Genomic DNA, 21893 nt, shown 5'->3' with positions numbered 1-21893 from the left:
TGCGCCTTCCAGAAATTCAGCACGCTCATCTCGGCCGCGTCTCGGTGGCCCCCGAGCGTGTGCCGGCGCTTGATGTTCTTGCGCTTGGCGGCCTCGGCGCTGGCTTTTTGGGTTCCCACTCCAAACATGTCGTCGGCCGGCGCCCGGGGCCTCAGTTTCAACCGATCGGCGATTTTCGTCTTCCACGTGGGCTCCTGCTTCTCCGACTCGCTCCTGGTGGGCGTTAGCAAACTCCCCGTGGACCGGCCTTTCTTCATGACGTCGAACACCTTGGTGATGGCGGGGGTCTCCCGGTCGCTCTTGGCGTCCCCCAGGCTGCCGCTGTCGGACTTGAAGCGGGCCGACTTCTTCCTGGACAGGGTGTCGCACTCGATGAGCTTGTGGGAGCTGAAGAGCTGTCGCCGGCTGTCCAGGCTGGGCGTCAGGCTCCCCTCGGTGCAGCTGGCCTCGCTGCCTTCCGAGTTGCGGCGGCTCGCCTTGCTGGCGTCCTGCAGTTTCCCTCGGAAGAGCCGGTCCGAGGTCAGAGCCGCGGGGAACACGGGGAAGTCTGTCTCGCTGTCCGTCTCCACCGGCCGGCCCTCGCTGATGAGCTCGCTCCTCTCGTCGTCCGCCTCGTCGCCCCGGCTCTCGGCCACCGAGCGCACGTCGGGGCTGAGCCGGCTGCCGTCCAGGCTGGTGGGGTAGGCGCTGGAGGACGTGGTCGAGTAATCCGACGTGAGGGTGCTCACGGCGGCCAGAAACTCGCCGCGCTTCGTCTCCGGGCTGGTGGACCGCTTGCTGGAAAACCGGGCCAGGGACGCCTGCGAGGAAGTGCTAAGCAAAGTGCCCGAGTCGGAGCCCGTCTCTTCGAAGTGGGAGGACTTGGGGGTCCCGGGCGAGCGGGGGCGCTCTCTCAGCGCTGGGAAGCGACAGCTCGGCGTCGGGGACTTCCTGGGTTTCGCACTGTGCGGTGGGGAGGGCTCCTCCGACTGGGCGCTGTCCTTTCGGGGCGGGGTCTTGTCTTCTTTTGTGGCACCGGGGTCCTTCTTAGCATTGTTTTCTTTGGAAACGGTGATCCTCTGTTTTCTGCACAACGTCTCACTCTCTTTTTTGGATTCTTCTTTAATGTCATTGTGACTGTGTTCTGTGTTTTCTTTCTTAAAAAATACATTGTCCAGTTCGTCTTCGGAGCTGCTGGGTTGTGCCTTTTCTTTTGGCTTTTTCCTCTTGCGACTGGCGGCTGCAAAGATGGAGGACACAAGCAGTTCCCTGCTATACTGATCTTTTCCAGATCCCCAAGAACCCTGAGAGAAATCAGAGAAACCAGACTGTGAACACGAGAACGTTACTGAGATCCTCTTCTGAAAAAGCGTTCCCCCAACACTTCTTACTGAGTCAACTCTACTAACGCTCTAGGAGCACGGACAGAACAATTCTTTATACCTCCTTGTAACCTGTTCCTGAGATAACCTGTTATTTCTGTTTAACTAGTTCCGGTGCTTGGCAACTGGTGGTAGTTAGCTGCTCTGTCACGGCTCATCCACATCCGTCTCTCTGAGACATGCTCTGTGCTTAGAGCTGTCTGGCGCTCCTATTGTTAATTTCCCTGTGTGAGCTGACTTCCCCTGCTTCTGTGATGCTCCACATTCTTCAGGTTCCTTAATCTGGAACACAGGTTTAAGAGCTAATATCCTAACACAGTTCAGTATAATATCCTGACATACCTTACTAAAATGTTATGGCTGACTTCAACTTTCTAATTACAGACGCCCTATGATACACACACTGTATCAGATAAACTCACTAAGGGAACTCTTTGGTCCTCCCTTAGTTCAAAATCTTCAGACTTGCCTTAGGCAAATCAGGTTCGTAATGTCTCATTTATCTCAAGTTAACAAAATCAGAAAATTCAAAGAACATAAAGTCAATTAAATATCTTAAATCCTTACCATAGAAGCACTATCATTGATAAAGTTGTAGTGTAGGCTACTGGCTTCGTCAGCTACGTAATAGGTTCTTGATGACAACTATTTAATTAGTTTGCTCATGATGCCTACTGCTAAGTAAATGGTGGTTGTGGGAGTCAATAAACACTTGCTGGTTAACCACAGACCATGTAAGACAAGCAGGAAGGCAGGAAGTATGCTGAGTAATAGAAGCAGAAAGTAGATTTCTCTACGGTCATAAACAGATTAGACAAACTAAAACTACTATACTGAAGTCTTGAAAAAGTAAAAACTTAGGCTTTTGTATTAAAAAGGATTCACCAAAATGAAATCGTAGATTAAGAGAACTTTGTTTTATATAAGAAAGATTTCCTGATTACCCAGTACACTGCTAATTGGTTATCCACATTTTAACACCTTCTGCTGAAGACAGACTAAGACATGTTAAGAAAGATGCATCTAGTAAGAAGAAAGGAGGAAATTTCAAACAGGTCTGAAATCTCAAATCCAAATCTAAATCTAAATCTGAAAACTTCTGGCAAAAAAAAAAAAAAAGGGAAACTGTCCCAGAGTAAAGCAGCCCTAAAGAAAAATGACAATAAAATGAAAGAAATGATCCTTAATTTCATCCTATATAGGAAAATAAAAAACAATTCACATTTACTTTATTGGGAGAGTTGGGGAAATTTGTGTAAAAACTCCATTAGAAATAGTAATGTTGCATACTTATGTTAAATACCTGGTTATGATAATTACGCTGTGATTAAACAGGAGGATGCCCCGTTCTCAGGATGTGCAGGCTGAAGCATTTAGGGGTAAAGTGTTATCATGTCTATAAGTAATACTCAAATAGTCAACCCCCCAAAATTATATATATCAAGATTTACCAAATGACAAATCTAAGGCCTAAGGCTGGGGTACTATTACTTTTGGAACTTTTCTCTAGGTTTAAAATTTTTCAAAATAAAAAACTGGGCAAAAAGCCAGTAAAAATCACAGGGTAAGTGACAATGAATGATATATGATTGGAATATTTCGTACAATTTCCTGCAAGAATTATAATTTAATCATATATAACCTCATTATGATATTTAAACATGATATATGTGTCTCATTTCCAAATAGAATGATGTTCTAAGAAATTGACAATTCCAGCTGCTACTGTCTCAGCAGATCAAAGTTTGGACACACTGAATTAATAAAAAACTTTCTAAGAGTAAGAACTTCCCAGAACTACTCAAATGTGTAATTGGTGGTGTCAACGGAATACAAATTATGTAAAAATACTGATTTTTCAGAAAGGAAGGCAAGAATATATATTTTCATAAGAATGTGTAATGGTAACAAGATTTATATTACTACTGAACTATTTACAGGTGAAATACGATGCTTGGGATTTGCTTCAAGGTAGTTCAGGGGGAGGGAGGTGGGGTGAAGTGCTCATGAAACAAGATGGCCACTCACATGTTAATTGTTGAGAATGGATAATGGCTGCATGGGGACTCACACATACCATTTACTTTCGTACATGTTAGAAAATGTTTATATTTAAGAATGAAGAAAGTGTCTACTCCTTTATAGTAGGCTGAACTATGCCGAGAGAAACCCAACATTCCAACTCACAATCCAGTATTCTACCATAGTCTAAGAATTAGCTTTTCGCTCTCAAAAACTTTGTTGGTCTGTGTCATTGGACACAGAGAGGGATGCACTTGTATCCTAATCACAACAATCAGCCAAAAGGCAACTCCCCACCACCAGATAGTTCAGAATTGTATGAAACAATGTACCTTAGATTTTGTTGAGTCACTAGTAGCTGAATCTGTGAGGAGTTAAATAAAACATGGTCAGTATTAGTCAATCTTTACTGCTTTCAACGAACAATGCAAAACTTATGGAAGAGACAGGCACAGAACGAAATGAGAAAGCAAAACTCAAACAAAACAACAGGACACAGTGGATAGTCAGAGCTCACAAAGATGCAAGCCGCACCACAGAAAGCCACCGCCATGAAAGGATGCTGTGAATTGTAGGCAGAACCAGCTCAATGAGAGGAATGGCAAAGGAGCCCTGTGCTAAACGAAAACAGAGACACTAGTGTTTATCAAGATTTCTAAATATTAAATCTAGCAATAAAGAAGCTTGAAGACCTTTTGAAGAATTGTACTATGTACCACATCCTGTATCTGAAACTGATACACAATGTAGAACTTTCAAGATGGTTGGCCATCCTAGCTACGAATTGAGACACTCATACTCAGTGTGTTTCCATTGATTTTTGTCAGACTGTCAAACTCAAATTTTGTAAGCATGTACTTGCATGCATACGGATGCACGAGGTAACCCTGCTTCCAGGTCACTTTGGTTTTTTAATAATGCTGATCTTTGCACTTTAGACCCCAGTTTCATATCTGTGCAGTCAGGGATCCTTTTGACTAGTTTGGTTAAATTGCTACCAGTTTTGTAGTTATCTATCACAAATGCTATTATGGAAATGGAAAAATGGAGACCATAATTTTCACTGTCTGGCAAAAACTCAGATTATACAATTATAAAGAGGGTAGGAAGGGGCTAGCACTATTCAGGAGAAGACCAATTGTGAAATTTTGTCTTTCAACTTGAGGGAAATTGATTTGCAAAATTAATGAGCTGAGCCCCCTGCCACGCCCCTTTGAACACATGGCTAAATGCTTTATGACTTTAAGAACTGGTAGACCATACCATGCTATTTCTCCTCACGGTCTGCTTCAGAAATAACAAGAAACAGCAGAAAAACTTTTAAGAAAGTAGTATTGATCTGTTTACAATAATCTTTACGAGAAAATTTACACCACAGATCAACCAGGTTGCATTTACAAGAATCGGGGGTTTCTGCAGACAAGGCAGCTACAGTGTGGACAGCAGTCCTCCTTCTTCCTACAGCTCCAGCTGTCCATCAGGGCCACCACAGAATCCACTAGCGACATTACCGTGTGATAGACTCCTCCCACTTCGCCTGTGCAACACCAGTATAGATTTGCCTGTGTCAGTAAGTGCTGCAAAAACCCTTTAGGACTCAAACAAGAACTAGAGACAAAGGGAGAACAGCGTGTGAAACAACATGCTAGGTTTAGTGCAACAGTTTGGCAGGAGAAAATTGTCAGCAAAAGAGCCTATAAAAACCGCTACTTAACCAGACGTTAGGGCGGCAAGAGAAAACAGAAGAAAATGTCAAATCAGATCGACTGTTACTGTGACATCTATAGTGACAAATAATATACTGTATTTACGAAAATGGCGCCCATTAGCAGTTCAACATAGTTCACTTGCGGCTTTTAAACAGAACGTCTAGCTCCAGAGTAAGAACTACTTATACAGTCTAGATCATACTTTCTGCCATCACAGCAACCACATATTGAGTAGCATATATCTGTTTTACCTTGTGATGACTATTACATGGAAACTGTGAATTAAAAAAAAAAAAAGAACAAAACAGTGGTTTGCATGCTCATCTCCCTCAGATTTCCATTCTGACAAGCATTACAATTCCATGCACTGCCAATGGCATTAGAGTCACTGGAAGATAATTAAGATCCATCAGAAAAGGAAGATTAAGTTTTTTATTAGTAGAAAGGGGAAAAAAAAAAGAAGGAGAAGAAAAGGAAAAAAAATCATAGTGAATTGTTACTTGTGATTGATTTGTTCTTTCAGGTTACCAGGATTTAGCTTAACCTAGAGATCAATACTGCCCAGGAAGAGTTACCTGATACATCTCCCGGGGAGACTCCTGTCCTTCCAATGTTGGTGAGTAAATGATCTATGTTTGGCACTGGCTGCGAGTCTACTGTGTTTTCCTCCTGCACTGTTGTCTATGGTTAATAAACAAAGATCTCTTCATCATCTCTTCAAAGATACTTTCTTTAAAATTCAAACAACATTTCGTAAAAGACACATTTATTGAGTGGAGCACACATGCTGAACTTTTTACATCGTTTACATGTCATTAGGTAACTACAAAATAAGCATCATACTTGTACTTTCATTCGACCGGAAACTGCGGAGCTATAGACCTGCTTCCGGGGTGCAAAGCGGACAATAGCATAAAAGCAGGACGGTGATGCTGTTGGCGCATCAGGAGCTGTGTCCCGAATGAAAACAAGTCAGTACGAAGGCTGACGGACGATACTTACAAGAGGTTCTTCCACACCTTCTTCTGTGAAAAACCAGTCATGCTAAAATTTAAAATAAAAAAAAAGGTGAAAAGAGAAACCAAAGAATCCCCCAAATGTATCTATATTTTGGAGGATAATATAGGGAAAAAAAACCAAACTAGTTTTCTTAGAAAAAAAATTATAACCAAATTCTGTCCTACCAAATCCCAGCTGCTATTTTCCTGATGAGACGAAGCCTGAACTTACGTGCTGGATGAGTGTCTCTACGATCTTGTACTGGTCTGGCATGTGAGTGACCATGTGGGTCATGTTGTCTTCGGATGTCCTCACAAGAGTTGGACCAAAAACTATTGCTAGGTTTCTTGGTTCCATCTGGCACAAAAGATGTTATTGAAAGATATCAGAATTTTTCTTAAGAAAGTAGGCTTAAATTCCCATTGAGTGTTTGGCATTTTATTTCTGAAAGGTTCCTTCGATGAAAAAGAATTCAAAGAAGAATGGTTGACCGATTGTGTATAAAAAAACTAATGCTTCCCAGGTAGGCTTTCTATAAGCTAATCTACACCTAACATCTCTTTCCTGCCTTAATGACAACGTACTTGTTTAACTGGCATTCATTTTTTCCATGAAGTCTTTGGTTGCAAGCAATTGCTCTGGTTCAAAACTAGTATTACGAGAGCAGCATTAGCTGACAAAAATATTAAAATCAAAGGACAAAAAACCTCACAAAAGAACAGGGCAGCCCTCTTTCCCTCAAAAACTAAAGAAAATCCCACAAAAAACAACTAGAAAAAATGCTTACAGACACATAACATTTTCCAAATTTGCCCCCATAGTACATCAGAAGTGCTAATATTTAAAAACCTAAGGTCCAGAAATATGCCTCTTTGACCAATTTTTACTTCAATGAGAACTTCCAAAGCTCTCTGCTTATCCTTGTGCCAATCTGAACGCCCTGATATAACATGCTTATATGTTTGGACATTCATTTCCACGGTATTTTGTATTCCTTGTTTAATTACACAATTATCAAAGGTATAGATCCTTTGATTTCCTTTGCTGTATCTTATAGTGTCTGGTGTCGTAGTTTGGACTCAGAATTGGATTAAAATGTCAAATAGCTTTAACCAACCCTGAAACATACCAAGGGGTTAAAAAAAAAAAAAAACCACTGCAGAGCTCAAAAAGTCAACCTGGTTTCCAGAAACCACCCTACTATACACTATATTGGGAGAGCCGTGCACATGCACACACGTGTGCACACCCACGTTTTAGATGCATCACTACACTGTGCTTACGACAGAGATACAAGCAGAAACTGTGATCTAAGTCAGTGTTTTCATAGAAAGTTGGCCTAGTGGAAAGAAAATCTGACTGCAGGAAGGGCGGACTTGAACTGGGCACACAAGCATGTTTCTTACTGTCCTTCTGGAAGACGTCATCTTTTTTTTTTTTTTTAAGATTTTATTTATTTATTTGACAGAGAGAGAGAGAGACAGCCAGTGAGAGAGGGAACACAAGCAGGGGGAGTGGGAGAGGAAGAAGCAGGCTCCCAGCGGAGCATGGAGCCCGATGTGGGGCTCGATCCCAGGACCCTGGGATCACACCCTGAGCCAAAGGCAGACGCTTAACGACTGAGCCACCCAGGCGCCCCTGGAAGACGTCATCTTATTCCTACATGTGTACTTGTAAGAGCAGCTCACAAAATCAAGTCCATCGCAAAGGTCTTATGCAAAATGCTTACTAGGTGCTTGTCTACTGTGATTTCATTTAAGTTTATAGACTAATGATAACACACGTCACTATTTATGTGTATACAGTCATATTTATTATGTGGGTATATAGTTTTAGCTGGCTCCTACACAGAACTAATAACATAAATAGTCATTATTTATTTATTCATTAATTACTTAAGGCAAATTCCGTATTTTTTGAAAGACGTTCCACAAGTGGAGTGAAATAGGTCAGGGAAATGAAATGCCCTTCGCCGCTTCCTTAAGAGTCATGGTGTCAGTTAATACAGTAAAGCCACGAAAAAATTCTACAGTAAAGAAACCTGTTATATTTTGTTTAATTCAGTGCTTTCTAAACTAATTAGACCATCAGACACTATGTCCCCCATACTGCTAACATCCAGCAAAAGTGATGAACGATGTAATACACTTTGGGAAATGCTAAAAATAATTAGAAAATATTTCAGCTATAATTATATTGAGAATTTTTTGGATCCTCCTGGATGAACTTCTGGAAACAGTACAATTAATTGATATAGGGGTTTTTTCCTTTCTTTCTCTCACTCTCTTTTTTTCCCCCCCTTTTTCCTTTTATGCCCTACCACTGTTGAGGAAATTGAGAATCAAAGGATATTATAACACAGCTTGTAAACTTCTCAATCTGCAGGTAACAGGGGTTGACCCCGTTGTCCTACTCCAGGCTTACTATAGCTGTGAGCAACCGTCCTCCGGAACAGGACAGACACTAAACTGACCTGAAGGATGCATTTTGCTCGACCTTCAGCAGGCATGACTCTTAGGAAAAGGGGACAGCAGTGTTCCTGAGCTTGTGATATTCTGGTTTTTTTCTTCTCCAGAAACCAAAATGACTTTGTTTCTATATTTTTAAGTAATGCCCAAGATTCAGAAAATCACTGTTTTGCAACCTCTAAAGATATCATAGGTTTAGGCAACAATCATCAATGATGGATAAAAATGAGATAAAGTCAAGATTATAACATATCAACCAAACACATTGTGTGGACCTTTAGATACTGATTTAAACAAACAGGGGTGAAAAGACATTTCTTGAAATCAATCAGGAAAAACTGAACACGAACGGAGTGGGAGATAATATTAAGAGATAACAAATTTCGGCGCATTTGACAAAGGTGACGTGATGCTGTTAAACAAGTAAGAAGGTCTTATCTGCTTAGAACTGAACGAAACAAAAAAGAAAATGTCAGTTTTCCCTGTATACTGTTGGGTGCATTTCGATTGCTGTATTGCACAAAAGCATCGCAAATGTACAGATGACAAATAAAAGACGCAAAATTTTGACTTTTCATTTTTCTTGCTGGATAAATGTAAAAGGAAATGTCTTTTCAAAATGGTGACGACGCATATTTTTAGATCTTTTGCTTTTAAGAGTGATCTTTTGAGGGGTTCATTGGCCAACAGGGTGTATTTTAAAGCTTTTGTTGAATTATAACCCTGGTTTTGACTGACAGGAAGCAATGAAGCATATTTTTTCAATGAAAGCCCCTGAAAGCACACCTCTTCAATATGTATTTCACACACCTTATTTTTTTCTGAATTTTCTGCCACTGTCTTCAGATGAGCGGAAAGGAACTTCAGAGTTTCATAATGATGTTCGGGCAAATCGTGAATCTGAAACATATTATTTTCACGATGGATTAAGAGGCTGAATTTCAGCTGCACCTCCAAAAATATAAAATAATACCTACTAGTCTTTTTAATGTTTTCAGACGGTCTAGAGGATCTTCTTTACGATTGGCCTCAATAAAGTCGGCATATTTATCTGACAACAACAATAAGAACAATAAAACAAGTTTATCTTAAATTGCTTGAGTTGTGATCGAGATTTCTTTTAAGGTTCAACTTCAAAATCCAATACAAAAACCTAGTAGGGATGACCCCAAATAGCCTTTGAAATGTAAGTCTCCAAAACAGCTAACATTTTTAATGATCCTCCAAGACTTACCATCAAATAAAATTCCCTAAAATGTGAGTTCTTTGGGAGTACCATCCTACATTTATAGTCTCCACTCTTTTTTGTCCCCCAACAACGACATCAACAACAGTGTCTTATATAAGTTAAATATTCGGCTTGACTGAAAAAATGTTTTTCTACTAATTGTACTTTATTATGTCTAAAGACTTTTGACAAAGAATAATAATACATTTTTAACTTGACAAGCAAACATGGACAAACAGGATAACGTATATTTTACTGAACCTAAATAATTTTATAAATTCTTATTTTTCACTGAAATTTACCTGGAGGAAAAACATTCTGAATGACAAAAAAATAGCCATAATTATGCTTTATAGAGAAGTAACAACTAAGCAAAATCTCCTGCTTCCTTTGACAAAATATTAATAATCTTTGGCTTTCCAACAACGTACTTTTAAACTGATATCTTTTGTGGGAGTTCACTCACCATTTGTGAAGAGAGGCTCAGGGAGTTTTCTGAAGAAGGATTTTAGTAAACTGCTTATCACATTCAAATCTCGCCATTTCTAGGTGTGCAAGATAGAAACATGGCATTTTTGTAGTCAATACCACCAAAGGGAAAAAAAACCACAGATCAGGTATTCGAATAGAAATAACACACTTACGTCATCTTGTATGTCAATATCAGCCATCCCCTTGTTGAGTTCTTCTTGCATACTTGAAATGGCCGCGTTATTTCCAGGAACTCTATAAATACCTGTATACTCAAGACCTCTTTCTTCAACTAATTTGCAACATATGTCAACTATTAATGGAATATACTGCAAAACAAGAAATAAATATTTTATTTAATACAGCACAAATGTTTATATTTGTTAGTAGATGTATATCGTAGCTAAGAGGCCCTCTCCATCCAAGAGGAAATACATACATCAGTGCTATTTGATAGAAAATGCAGAATATAGACATTGCAGAACTGGGAATAGATTAGAAGGAGCGAGAGAGATCTGGGACAGTGGGAGGAGAACAAATAGGTCAAGACAGAGAAAGAAGGGTCCCCAGCGAGATGAATGTTGAAGAGGAAATGAGGCAAGTCTGAAGTAACGAGAATGTGGGAACAGTGCAGGTGAACAGGGGAATAAAGTCCAAAAGAGAAGAGGGGGAGACAATCACATCAAGCAAGTCATGACACAAATCCTAACATGGACACTGTACACACACACACACACACACACACACACGTGTTTGTGCACACACGCACATTTACATTTATTGTACTTTCTTAATCAGGTTCTTGTTCTCATCTTCCTTTTTAAGGTGCCAAAAGCAGAAACACACATGATTTGAAAATGAAGTCTCACCATTTCAGATACATTCCTAATGGATGAATCATTATTCATTATTTCAGAGTCAATATGTTAGAAAAAGAGCATTACAGATAAAATTACTCAACACACCCTTACAGGTCAGCAATGCTTAGGGAAGCTGGGTCTGCTATGAAGAGGAAGATACTCAGCAGATTAATGACACTGTGTCCTCGGAGGGGCTGTGTCCTCGGTCCTACAATGACTACAACTGAACTAAGGACCGGGCGGCTGGGGTCTCCTACCCGATTGGTATGCGCTGGGGGGCAGTCATCCAGTCTGACACCGAACGTTCCTGTAGCAGTGGGCTTTTTTTCAAATGTCTTTCTCATAATACTTGGAATACCTTTTCTCCACGTGCCTTTGTCTTTTGGGGGACTGGTATCATCTTTTGATTGTTGTGCAAAAAAAAAAAAAAAAAAGACAAGAAGAAAATGGAAACAAGCATGTTTAAATCATGACTTTAAAAGTCCTTTATCAAGATTTATATACATCAGAGTCCTGTACTAGAAATGATAGAGCCTGTATTTATCAAAAATATTGTATTATATTCTCTCCCTAATACAACATTCCTTTTAACCTCCCATATAATTTAATCTGAATCAGTGATGCTTTTCTGCCCTTTTATAATCTGTACCATGGTTTTCTTTAAAACAGTCAAGAAGATAGGATCAATGTGACTTCTTAATAATGAGATTTTAGCAAAAGCAAACATGATGGTTTTATCTCAAAATAACAGCGCCTGGATCCTCTACATTAAATTTATAGTGTCTTTTATATAGACGTGTATTTCCTTCGCTTCATCTTTATTTTTTTTAAAGATTTTATTCATTTATTTGACAGAGATAGAGACAGCCAGTGAGAGAGGGAACACAAGCAGGGGGAGTGGGAGAGGAAGAAGCAGGCTCCCAGTGGAGGAGCCCGATGTGGGACTCGATCCCAGAATTCCGGGATCACGCCCTGAGCCAAAGGCAGACGCTTAACGACTGAGCCATCCAGGCGCCCCTCACTTCATCTTTATTACAAGACAAAGACCATCTTCAGGGAAAGCCCCATTAGCCTAGATGGGGTCAAGGTGACCTCTGAGTTAGCTCACACTGGGCTGAGGTCAGCAGAAATGGTACCAAAAAACATGAAATACCTTTATTTATTTATTTATTACTTTTATTTTTTTTACAGAGGGCGAGAGAGACAGAGAGAGAGAGAAAGCAGGGGTGGGTAGCAGCAAACGAAGGAGAGAGAGCATCTTAAGCAGGCTCCACGCTCAGCACAGAGCCTGATGCAGAATTCCATCTCACGACCCTGAGATCATGACCTGAGCCAAAATCGAGTCGGATGCCTAACCAACTGAGCCACCCAGGTGCCCCACGAAATACCTTCAAAACCCCAACTTTAAACCATCATCTGTGTTAAATTTATCCAGGAACACTAACATCAGTACCTTTACTGAGAAGTTTCCTTTCTGACTCTTCCTTGGGAGAATGTGGACTTTGGGTCTTTGGCTCTGATTTGGCACCAAGCAGAGTCTGCCGAATGCTGAGACTCTGGCGAGGTGTTTTTGGCAACTGTTCTGCTTTGCTGCTGAAAGAAATGAACATTTCTTAACAGTTGTATTTTACATCCAAATTAACTTGTAGGCGTGGTGGGATTCTCACCTCATCAGACTGTTATATTCTTTTATCCTTCGGCTGATTAGATCCCTGTTAGTCACTCCAGTGTCCTACAGAATAAACAGGAGGTAAGATTAGAAAGTTAATTTGAAACAAGACATCGGGACCCCTACTTTTTGGAGGCTCTCTATTGTACTGTGCTGCTTAGCCCGTACAGCCCCGATCCTCTCGGTGGAGTTGTTTTAGAATCGCTGTCCCACATCACCATCCAATATCACTATGCAGGAAATGATCCAAGGGCCCCCCATCCACTGCTGAAAGAGTGTTCTGTTTGTTCTTTGTACCCCTAAGATTCCTGGAATAGTACCAGCAAGCAGCAGGTGCTCACACTTACTGATGCGACATTTTTTATAAACGCCTGGGAAGCAGCGGGCCAGTATTTTTCTCTAATTCCAGAAAGAATGATCAGCATTTCAAAATAATGCAGTTGGATAAAAGATGGAAAAATACTGTCAAAATCTGTTAATGACGAATTCATAGGAGTAGCGAGACGGAGGGGTATGTAGTGTCAGAAGTGGTATTTAGATTATCAGAAGAGAAAAAGCTCAAAACTGGGCTTTTCAACCTCAACAGATCATCTTTTACAATATGCTATATGGTAAACTCAGATTTTACCTTGAAGTGATAATTTTTTTCTACTGATTCCACTTATACATTGACATGCACCCTCAACCCTATTTATTTGTTTCATTTTGATTATAACGAACAATAAAATTTACAAATATAGGCTTTGGAGTCAAACAATCTCAAGTTCAAATACTTTTCCTACTTAGCAGCTGAGAGATCATACGGTTAAGATCTAGAGTGAGATCTCCCGGGTTTAAATCCCAGCCCTGACACTTACCAGCTGTGTGACCTTAGGGAAATTACATACCCTCTCTTTGCCAGTGTGCTTGTTTGCAAAATGGTGATGACAACAATAGGACACATTCATATGGTTGCTGAGACTTATGCATGTAAAACATTCTTACTTTCCCTGTTTACTTTGAAAAAATTCAGGTCTGATGCTCTCTTGACAATGCTGGTTACAGAACAAAGGTTGTATTGACACGGATCTGGTGTTAATTTTTAACCACAAACAAGGCTGGGCGTAAACTATCAGAGAAAAAGGCACAGTCATTTTTCCTATGACCTAAGTTTTCATAATCCGAATTGGACATAATTGGAAATGACTATATTAGAGAACATACTTTGCATAACCTTACAGTTAATGTGGGTGTCCCTGTGTCCCGTGAGCTAAGAGAAAAGAACCTTGTGTGCTTTTTTTGGTCATAACAATGAGCACAAAAAGTGAGAACAACATGTAAGAAAAACTGTGTTAATGACATGAAAAGATACTCTTGAGCAAAAGCTAGACTTAATCACTGCCAAATCTGCTCTGTCAAGTTTATCATTACATACACTAGAAATACAACATTACCAACGAAATTCCTGTTGTAAAAAAATATCCTGATGGCTGTGAGCCAGAAAATCTCAAGTCCCTAACCATTCCTTATCAAAGAGAAAAACTGGCTTTTCACATGATTTCTGACAATGCAAGTATTCTTAGAAGCCAGTGACTGTATGAGAGCAGGCTCTATTATATTCTCGACTGCGCAGCTCCATGAATGAAAATCCTCATATCTGTATCTCTTTGTGTTTACATAGTAACTTGTTTGGTAAGTATTTTCACTACAACTTAAGCCCCACAATAATCCTGTTTTTGAGATAAGGAACCAGATCTGGAATGATTTAGTCATAAAGGTAATGACCAGGACTAGGACCTAGGATTTCCTGATCCTGCTTCTGAGAAAGCAGGCACAATCAAGAATTATCCATTTATATATAGTTCAGTAATGGTGATTTTCAAATAAGTGAAAATACTACAAACTAGGGTCACCTGAGTTTTCCTTTTGATCAATTTTTCAAGTGAAAATAGCATATTTTAATTTTTTTTAAACGTATCAGATTCTTTCAGTCTTCTAAGAAAACAGTGATGGAGGAATCTGGTTTTGTCGACATCCCCCTGAGCACACACACCTCTTCGTTGAGGTTGCTGCTCTCCTGGATGGTCTTGATCCAGGCCAGCATGTCATCTCTGTCCTCAGCCTGAAACAGGCACTCACAGTCCGAGGTGGTCAGTCGGAACACATTCTTCCTCTTGGTCTCACTGTAAGAGATGTCTATTAAGCAGGCATTGACGCTGATGGGCTGTTCTTCTTCAGATGGAGTCATCTGTTCTCTTTTGTCTTTGTACAGGTAAAGCGAATGGCCCCGAAGCACAACATACATCTGTTTCCACGGCCGAATACTTCCACCGACTCGCTGGAAAACATGAAACAGTTCAGGGACACTTGACGCTTGGCTCAATCCTAGTGACAGGATGAACACATCAGGCAACACTGTTCGCACACAGACATGCGCGTACACCCAGTGTATACAGCCGGTGTCTGCTTCACAATCATATACGTTTGTAAGGAGAGGAATGGCAAACAGTGGAGCATAAACCAAGCTAGGCAAGGTATTCCTATCAAAATCAAGGATGGTGAAATCTCAACTTTGATCTGGTTGGGGGGAAAAAAAAACCACTGTATTGTTCATGAACAAAGTTATTAAGATAAACTGAATAAAGTAATTGAGGTAAAACAAGAGTAGCAAAATACATACAATATATAAAAATGCTAAGAGAATCGAAAATAAGACAAAAGTCCATCAGAAAAATCTTCTGAATGACAGTATGGCTTAAGACAAGTCCCAGATCACGCAAATGACAAACACTACGTAAGGAGATCCCAAAACAGTAGGTACGAGTAACGAATGAAACTAACAAAATTGATCAACTTTCTACGGTCAAGCAACGATATCCCTATCCAAGGTGGGTTTTATTAAAAATTAAACTCTTTTGACAGTATTAAAATTTTTCTATAAATAATCTGCCCAAATACTGTAAGAGATTTAATTGCGTAGTTTTTATTGTACTGAAATCTACTTAATGAAGCATATAAATATTGTGATATTCATTTATATAACCCAATATTTATAAAATAAAGTGAAAGGAGGAAATCATAAAGGCAATTGAAAAGAAAAAACTGGGAAAGGTGAAATTAAAAATTTTAAATTATTCATATGGAGAGCTACCACTCCCTCAAGGAAGGCTCTGTGAAAACCTATGCCTAAGAAACTATTTAGTAAGAAGAGGTGAGTTCCTTCTTCAAAACCTTGATTTCTCTTTTTTGTTGGCAAAATATAAGACTATATATTCCATTTGCAGTTGATACATAGGACGAGAAAATACAAAATTAAATCAACGATCAGAATTTAAAAAAAAATTTTTTTTTTCCTCCAAATAGAAAAAGCTCTTTAGAAGTGGTATCTCCCACTCTCTCTTCTGGGTGATTTGCCATTTTATCTGTAAAGACTTTATGTGCTGTGCAGGGACTGCATTTCGTACCCCCGCAGCCACTGAGAAAGTGCACTACCTTGCCCTTGTCGGTGACAAGCGGTCGGAAATGGAGCCACCCTTCCTTGGCAGCATCGCTGAAAACCTCTGAGGAAGAATCTTTCCTGGACCCAGAGTCTTCGGATGACTTCTGGCTGTCTACGATCTGCAGAAAAGACCAAGAAAATATAGTAAAACACCAGCTCTTCCCTTCATCAACATTTGCACACTGAAATTGCTTTGCTGAAAAAGAATCTTTAATGTTCCAAATGAAGCGTTATTTTTGAAAAAATACTACCTTTATCAATTACATTAGAAACATTTCTGGTCTTATTTAAGAAAGTAAAGTGAATTGACTACCATCATTTTTAAAAAGCCGTCTGCAGGAATTTTTAATCATTACAAAAATAATAGAAATAGCACAATTTTCTGCTCTCAAGAGCTCCTATTCTAGTGAGAAAAGACAAATCAAAATAAAAAAAGACAAGCAAATGATCGGACTGTGATTAGTACCATTTGGGAAAGGAACAGGGAAACACAGTAACAAATGACTGAGTCATGGCTAGAAGCTGGGGGTGCTGTGGCAAGGCCTTCTGAATAAAGACTACTTAAGATGAAATGTGGAGGAAAAATTTTAAAAGGGGCCATCCATGAATGGTCAGGAAAAAGAAAAGTTCAGGGAGAATGTATAGCTAATGAGTAAGTGTGTTTACCATTATCATTTTATTTTATTCATTTTTTAAAAGATTTTATTTGAGAGGGAGAGAGCATGAGCGGGGTGGGAGAGGGGGGTACCTGGGGCAGAGGGAGATGGAGACTCCCCACTGAACAGGGAGCCTAACGAGGGGCTCGATCCCAGGACCCTGAGATCATGACCTGTGCTGAAGTCAGATGCTTAACCAACTGAGCCACCCAGGTGCCCCTTACCCATTATCATTGTAAATGTTCACTGTTCAGTGTGAGAGAAACAGCTAACGAACAGATTGCTTAGGGTCTTTTAGGACATGGTAGGAAGCATGATGGGAAGTGATTAGGTGATGAATCAGATAAGTAATATTATCTGATCCCAGTTCAAAGGTCACTTCGCTTGCCACCTGGAGAATGGATTTTCCATCATGAGAAGAGGTGTTACTGTAGGAATCCAGGTGAGGCCCGATGGTGGCCTGGACTAAAGCTAACGTTAAGTGAAGACAGAGAATGTAGAGATTTGCGGTGTGTCCTGAAGGTAGAGTGGATAATACTTGATATGAGGGAGGGGGAGAAAGAAGGCACAAGGCTAATTCCCAGATCTGGGGCTTGAACACCTGGGTGAAGGGACTTAGTGAGATGCGGAAAACTGGTGGATAAACATGTCTGGGGGTAATCCAGATCTCTTTGGCCATTAAGCCTTGACTGCTTATCAAACACCTACATAGAGACGTCAGCCTACACGAGTTGCAGCTTGGGCAAGAGGCCAAGGCTAGCAGTGTAAACTTCGGGAGACCCCTGGATAAGATCATGTTGGCAATGAGGGTAGACAGAAAGGGTCAGAACCAGTTCTAGAGATTCCACCATTTTAAATATTAGGCAGAGGCAGAAATAAAAACCAGCAGAAGAAAATGTTTTAGGAAGGGAATGGGAAATTGTGTTGGAGACTACTGAAAGGTCAAAGAAGTTAAAAATTGAAGATAACCGTTAGTTCTGGAACGTCCCTGGTCACCTTGGCGTGAGCAGTGTCATTCTGGTGTGTGTGGGTTAACAAAGATGTGACATGAGGAAGTGGGCACTATAGACAATTTTTTTCAAGGAGTTTTGCTATGAAAAGTGGGAGAGAAAACAGATGTAGGAAATAGAGGGGGATGGAGATTCGAGGGAGGTCTATAAAAAATATATAGTACATAGTGGTTGATGTACTCATGTCTTCACGATGGTGAATGAGCCACTGGCAAGAGCAATTTTGCATAGGGGAGAGGGATCTTGAGAAGTGGAAAGTGATAGAATCAAAGAAGAAATGTGGATGTAGGATTTTCACAGGCTCCTGTTCCAGTACAGATACTGATGCTAAGAGTAAGGAGGGCAGAAACTGTGGGCACAAATGAAGGTGGCTGACATTTTTGGAGAATGTAAAACAAGGAAATTCCTGTCTAACAGCCTTTGGTGTGTGTTTTCAATGAAGTATGAGGGAGGAGTAGATGGGAGAGGACAGGAGTTGCCTGTATGGAGGAAGCTGGAGGGGAGGCCTGAAATAATAATTTTGAGGAGAGAAAAACATGCATAGAACAAAATACAGGATTGCTGGGTAGTCAGGTTTTTGGCCATAGACTGATGAAGTGAGAAAAATCCACATCATGTGTGTAAAGTATTATATACTCGATATGTTTAGAAAGGAGAAAAGAACACTTACTACATCATATTTCCCAAATGTACCTGAAACTGACAGAATATAGGATAATAGAAATAATTCCCTATGATGAGCCAAAGTAATAAGTCAGGTAAACAGAAATATTTCTCATTTGCTCATACTTAACAAATACTGAATACCAACCTTGATTCCTTTCAGGCTAGAGACGTGCTTGAAGGACCTGTTGGCAAGAAGTATATAAATATTTGCAATAAGTGCATAACACGCCTTAAAGAAGTAAAAACCATTTGAACATTGCAAGTAACCTGCCAATGATAAGCTGACATTTCCTCATTACCGTGTTAAAAGTTCACTGTGCCATGCAAATGAGAAAAACAGCTAATTATATAAGTATTTAAACTTCTGATTCCATGATCAAAGCTTTCGTAGTGGATCTGTAAATTTAAACCATCTCTGCATCAAGTGTGAGATTTTACCCTTCCTCTTAGGAAAGAAACTGCTCAGGCTAAACACTGAGCTTTAGAATAAATTATTAGTTAACCATAGTTGCAGTGCTCTATTAAGGGTTCCCACGATGTTAATGATGGATGATGCGGTCGGAGGAACACAGTCAGGGCCGGTGCAGGCCCACCACTCCTCCTGCCAACCACATTCAGGATGCTTTGGTTCGAGACCAGCTGCTGCCATTGAAAAGGCTTAGGGCTTCTGAAGATAGGTTCGCTTTAACTATTCAAGTTTAACTTTAGGGGACAAAGATTTATTTTTTAATTCAAAATTCATTTTAAGGAATTGAGGATTGCAAGATGTGACTGAAGACGGCACTGCCCTCCACTCTGAAGCCAGCCCAAACAAGATAGCCAGAAACAGATACGCCAATTCCATCTCCAGCACTATCCGGAGACGCCCGTAACTGAATGGCGATAGATGTATGTACATGAAGATGGGTGGTTATATGCGGTGAAGGGAAGAACGGACACAGGAAGAGAGGACACCTCTGGTTGCACCTCTCAGACAAAACTGCAGTGCACTGCTCTCTGAAGATCAAAACCTTCCCTTGTTTGGAACAATGGGAACGGGGCGCCGGAGCTGGTGACAGGAGCCTCACTCATCACCACGGATATCGGAGGGTATGAAAATGGAGGAAGAAACACACAGTCCTGCCCTCTTTGCAGGAAGCAGTGTGCAGCTGGTGCAGGGTGAAGCAGGCTCTGAAATGTGGCCGTTGAGGTATCTTCTTAGTGAGGAAGAAGTAAAGGCTAAAAGAGCTCACTAACTCAAGTCCACACCATCAGAACAATTCCTGCCAGTCTGGACCACTGCCGTGGCCGCACCTCACACAAACTTCCCCCAGTCGTTGGTCCAGGAAGAACTGCTATTATTGGAATATAAATAATCATCGAATGGAAGCTTCAGAGAATCTATACAAAAATACTCTGATAAAAAAAAAAAAAACACCGTTCTTTGAACTAAGTCTCAAAATCGTAAAATGTCAATGTTCCTTAATTGTGTAAGTGAAAACACTGCGTTGTTAAAAATACCCAATAAAAATTTAAGAACTAGAAAATTGACTTTGAAGTTCAAATAGTAAAATAAACAGAAATAGCCAAGAGAATTTAGAAAAAACATAAAGTAATGAGAGAATGGTCCCATCAATAATAAAAATATTATGCAACCACTCCAATAAACAGAATCTGGTGTATGTGAGCAGAATCAACTGAACAGAATGGAGGCTACAAATAAAACTAAATGTATTTAATAATTTAGTATATGATAAAGATGAAATATCAGTAGGAAAAATATTACATTCAACAGATGTTTTGGGGACAACTGAGAGACATGGGAAGATATGAAGTTGGCCCTTTATCTCACTAATTGGAATAAAATAAACTCCAGATGAATCAAAGTTGTAAATACATACACACACACACACACACACACACACACACAGACAAAGAAAAACATATATTTGAGAGGCAAACATAGAAGAATTTTGTTGTAATTCTGGAGGAAAGGCTTTTTAAATATGAGTCAAAATCTGAAAGCCATTAAAAAAAAAATCCTAAATTTGACTGCAAAGAAAACGTTTAACATTTTTGCACTTTAAAAAAACATTTTTATTTTTAAAAAAATTTAAGAAAATCCAATGAAAAATACTGAATTGGGAAAAGACTTGCAACACTTCTCTCAGGAAAGAGCTAGTTTCCTTTATATAAAGAGCCTCCAGAAGTCAATAAGGAAGAGCAGCAGGGAGATGGGCAGAAGATACGAACAAGCAGGTCACAGGAAAACAGAAATACCTCTTAAATGTATATATGAAATGATGCTCCATTAATAAGAAATTTCAAAAAAAAAAAAACCCTACACTATGATACCATTAGATTTACAAAAAATCAAATGTTAAATAACATGCTGGGCCAGGGAGGGGCAGAGACTTCTGTGTGCTGCTGGTGGGAATGTGATTTGGTACAAGCTTTATGGAGAGCAGCTGACTATGGATATGTATATTAATATAAAAAAATACACACCCTTGATGTAACAATCTTTCTTCCAACCACACTCACTTGTATACTAAATGAACGATGTACAAATACAGTCACTGAAGTATTGTTTGCAGTAGCAGAAGATTCAATCAATCTAAATGTCTATTTACAGAATATAGAATGACAGTTAGCTGTATTTTGGTACAACTATTCAGTGGAAAATGAAACAAGCATGAAAAAGTTGAGCCAGGCATGATCAGTGTGCACAGCATCCATCATTTGTTTATAAAAATAATTAGAATATGTACACACACATATAAGCCTATGTAAACCTGTGTATGTGATTTTATGCAGAGAATAGCTCAGAAAACAGTTAACAGTTGTTTCAGAAGAGACCTGGGTGGCCAGAAGCCTACAGTAGCAGTGATTGTTTAATACAAATATTTTTTGCATTACGTTTATGTGTTACTAATTTTTAAATATTAATTTTAAAAATTCACCTGGATATATTATGGAATAACATTATTTTATTTTTTATTTGAATTTCTAATATAAATTTAAAAGTATAAAAGAAATCATTAAAATTCAGTATTTATATGTCAAAGTCATGCTGAATACCCACAAACAAATATTTAAAATGATATGCTTGAGACTCTTACAATTTTGCATCTTCTCTCTAATCATCCAGGCCCTCATCATAGGATTTTGATCTTTCGGTCTTTGAGCTGGGCTGGGCATCCAGGCTGGGAGGGCCAACAGATTCTGTAATTAAAAGCCAACATTTAGACATTTGCAAGTGGTTTCCCGATCCTTTTCATAGTGGGGCGATCACAGTTTGTCATAGGGTTCTAAGT

The 21893-nt window shown here is 39.7% G+C and overlaps 1 protein-coding gene across 1 annotated transcript in view; it reads right to left on the bottom strand.

Moving 5' to 3' along the window:
- The window catches only part of ARHGAP21 (Rho GTPase activating protein 21), a 141793-nt gene that overhangs the window by 3030 nt on the left and 116870 nt on the right, over positions 1-21893 (bottom strand). The window contains 13 exon segments of the mRNA XM_040645324.1: positions 3716-3747; positions 5668-5773; positions 6095-6136; positions 6323-6448; positions 9370-9459; positions 9537-9610; positions 10254-10332; positions 10432-10587; positions 11376-11518; positions 12572-12708; positions 12786-12850; positions 14820-15104; positions 16259-16384. Of these exon segments, the coding sequence (XP_040501258.1) occupies positions 3716-3747; positions 5668-5773; positions 6095-6136; positions 6323-6448; positions 9370-9459; positions 9537-9610; positions 10254-10332; positions 10432-10587; positions 11376-11518; positions 12572-12708; positions 12786-12850; positions 14820-15104; positions 16259-16384 (1461 nt within the window).

This window comes from Ursus maritimus, unplaced genomic scaffold, assembly GCF_017311325.1.
Source record: "Ursus maritimus isolate PB19 unplaced genomic scaffold, ASM1731132v1 scaffold_31, whole genome shotgun sequence".
NCBI classification, from domain to species: Eukaryota; Metazoa; Chordata; class Mammalia; order Carnivora; family Ursidae; genus Ursus; species Ursus maritimus.
This window is presented reverse-complemented; position numbering and strand designations above follow the sequence as displayed.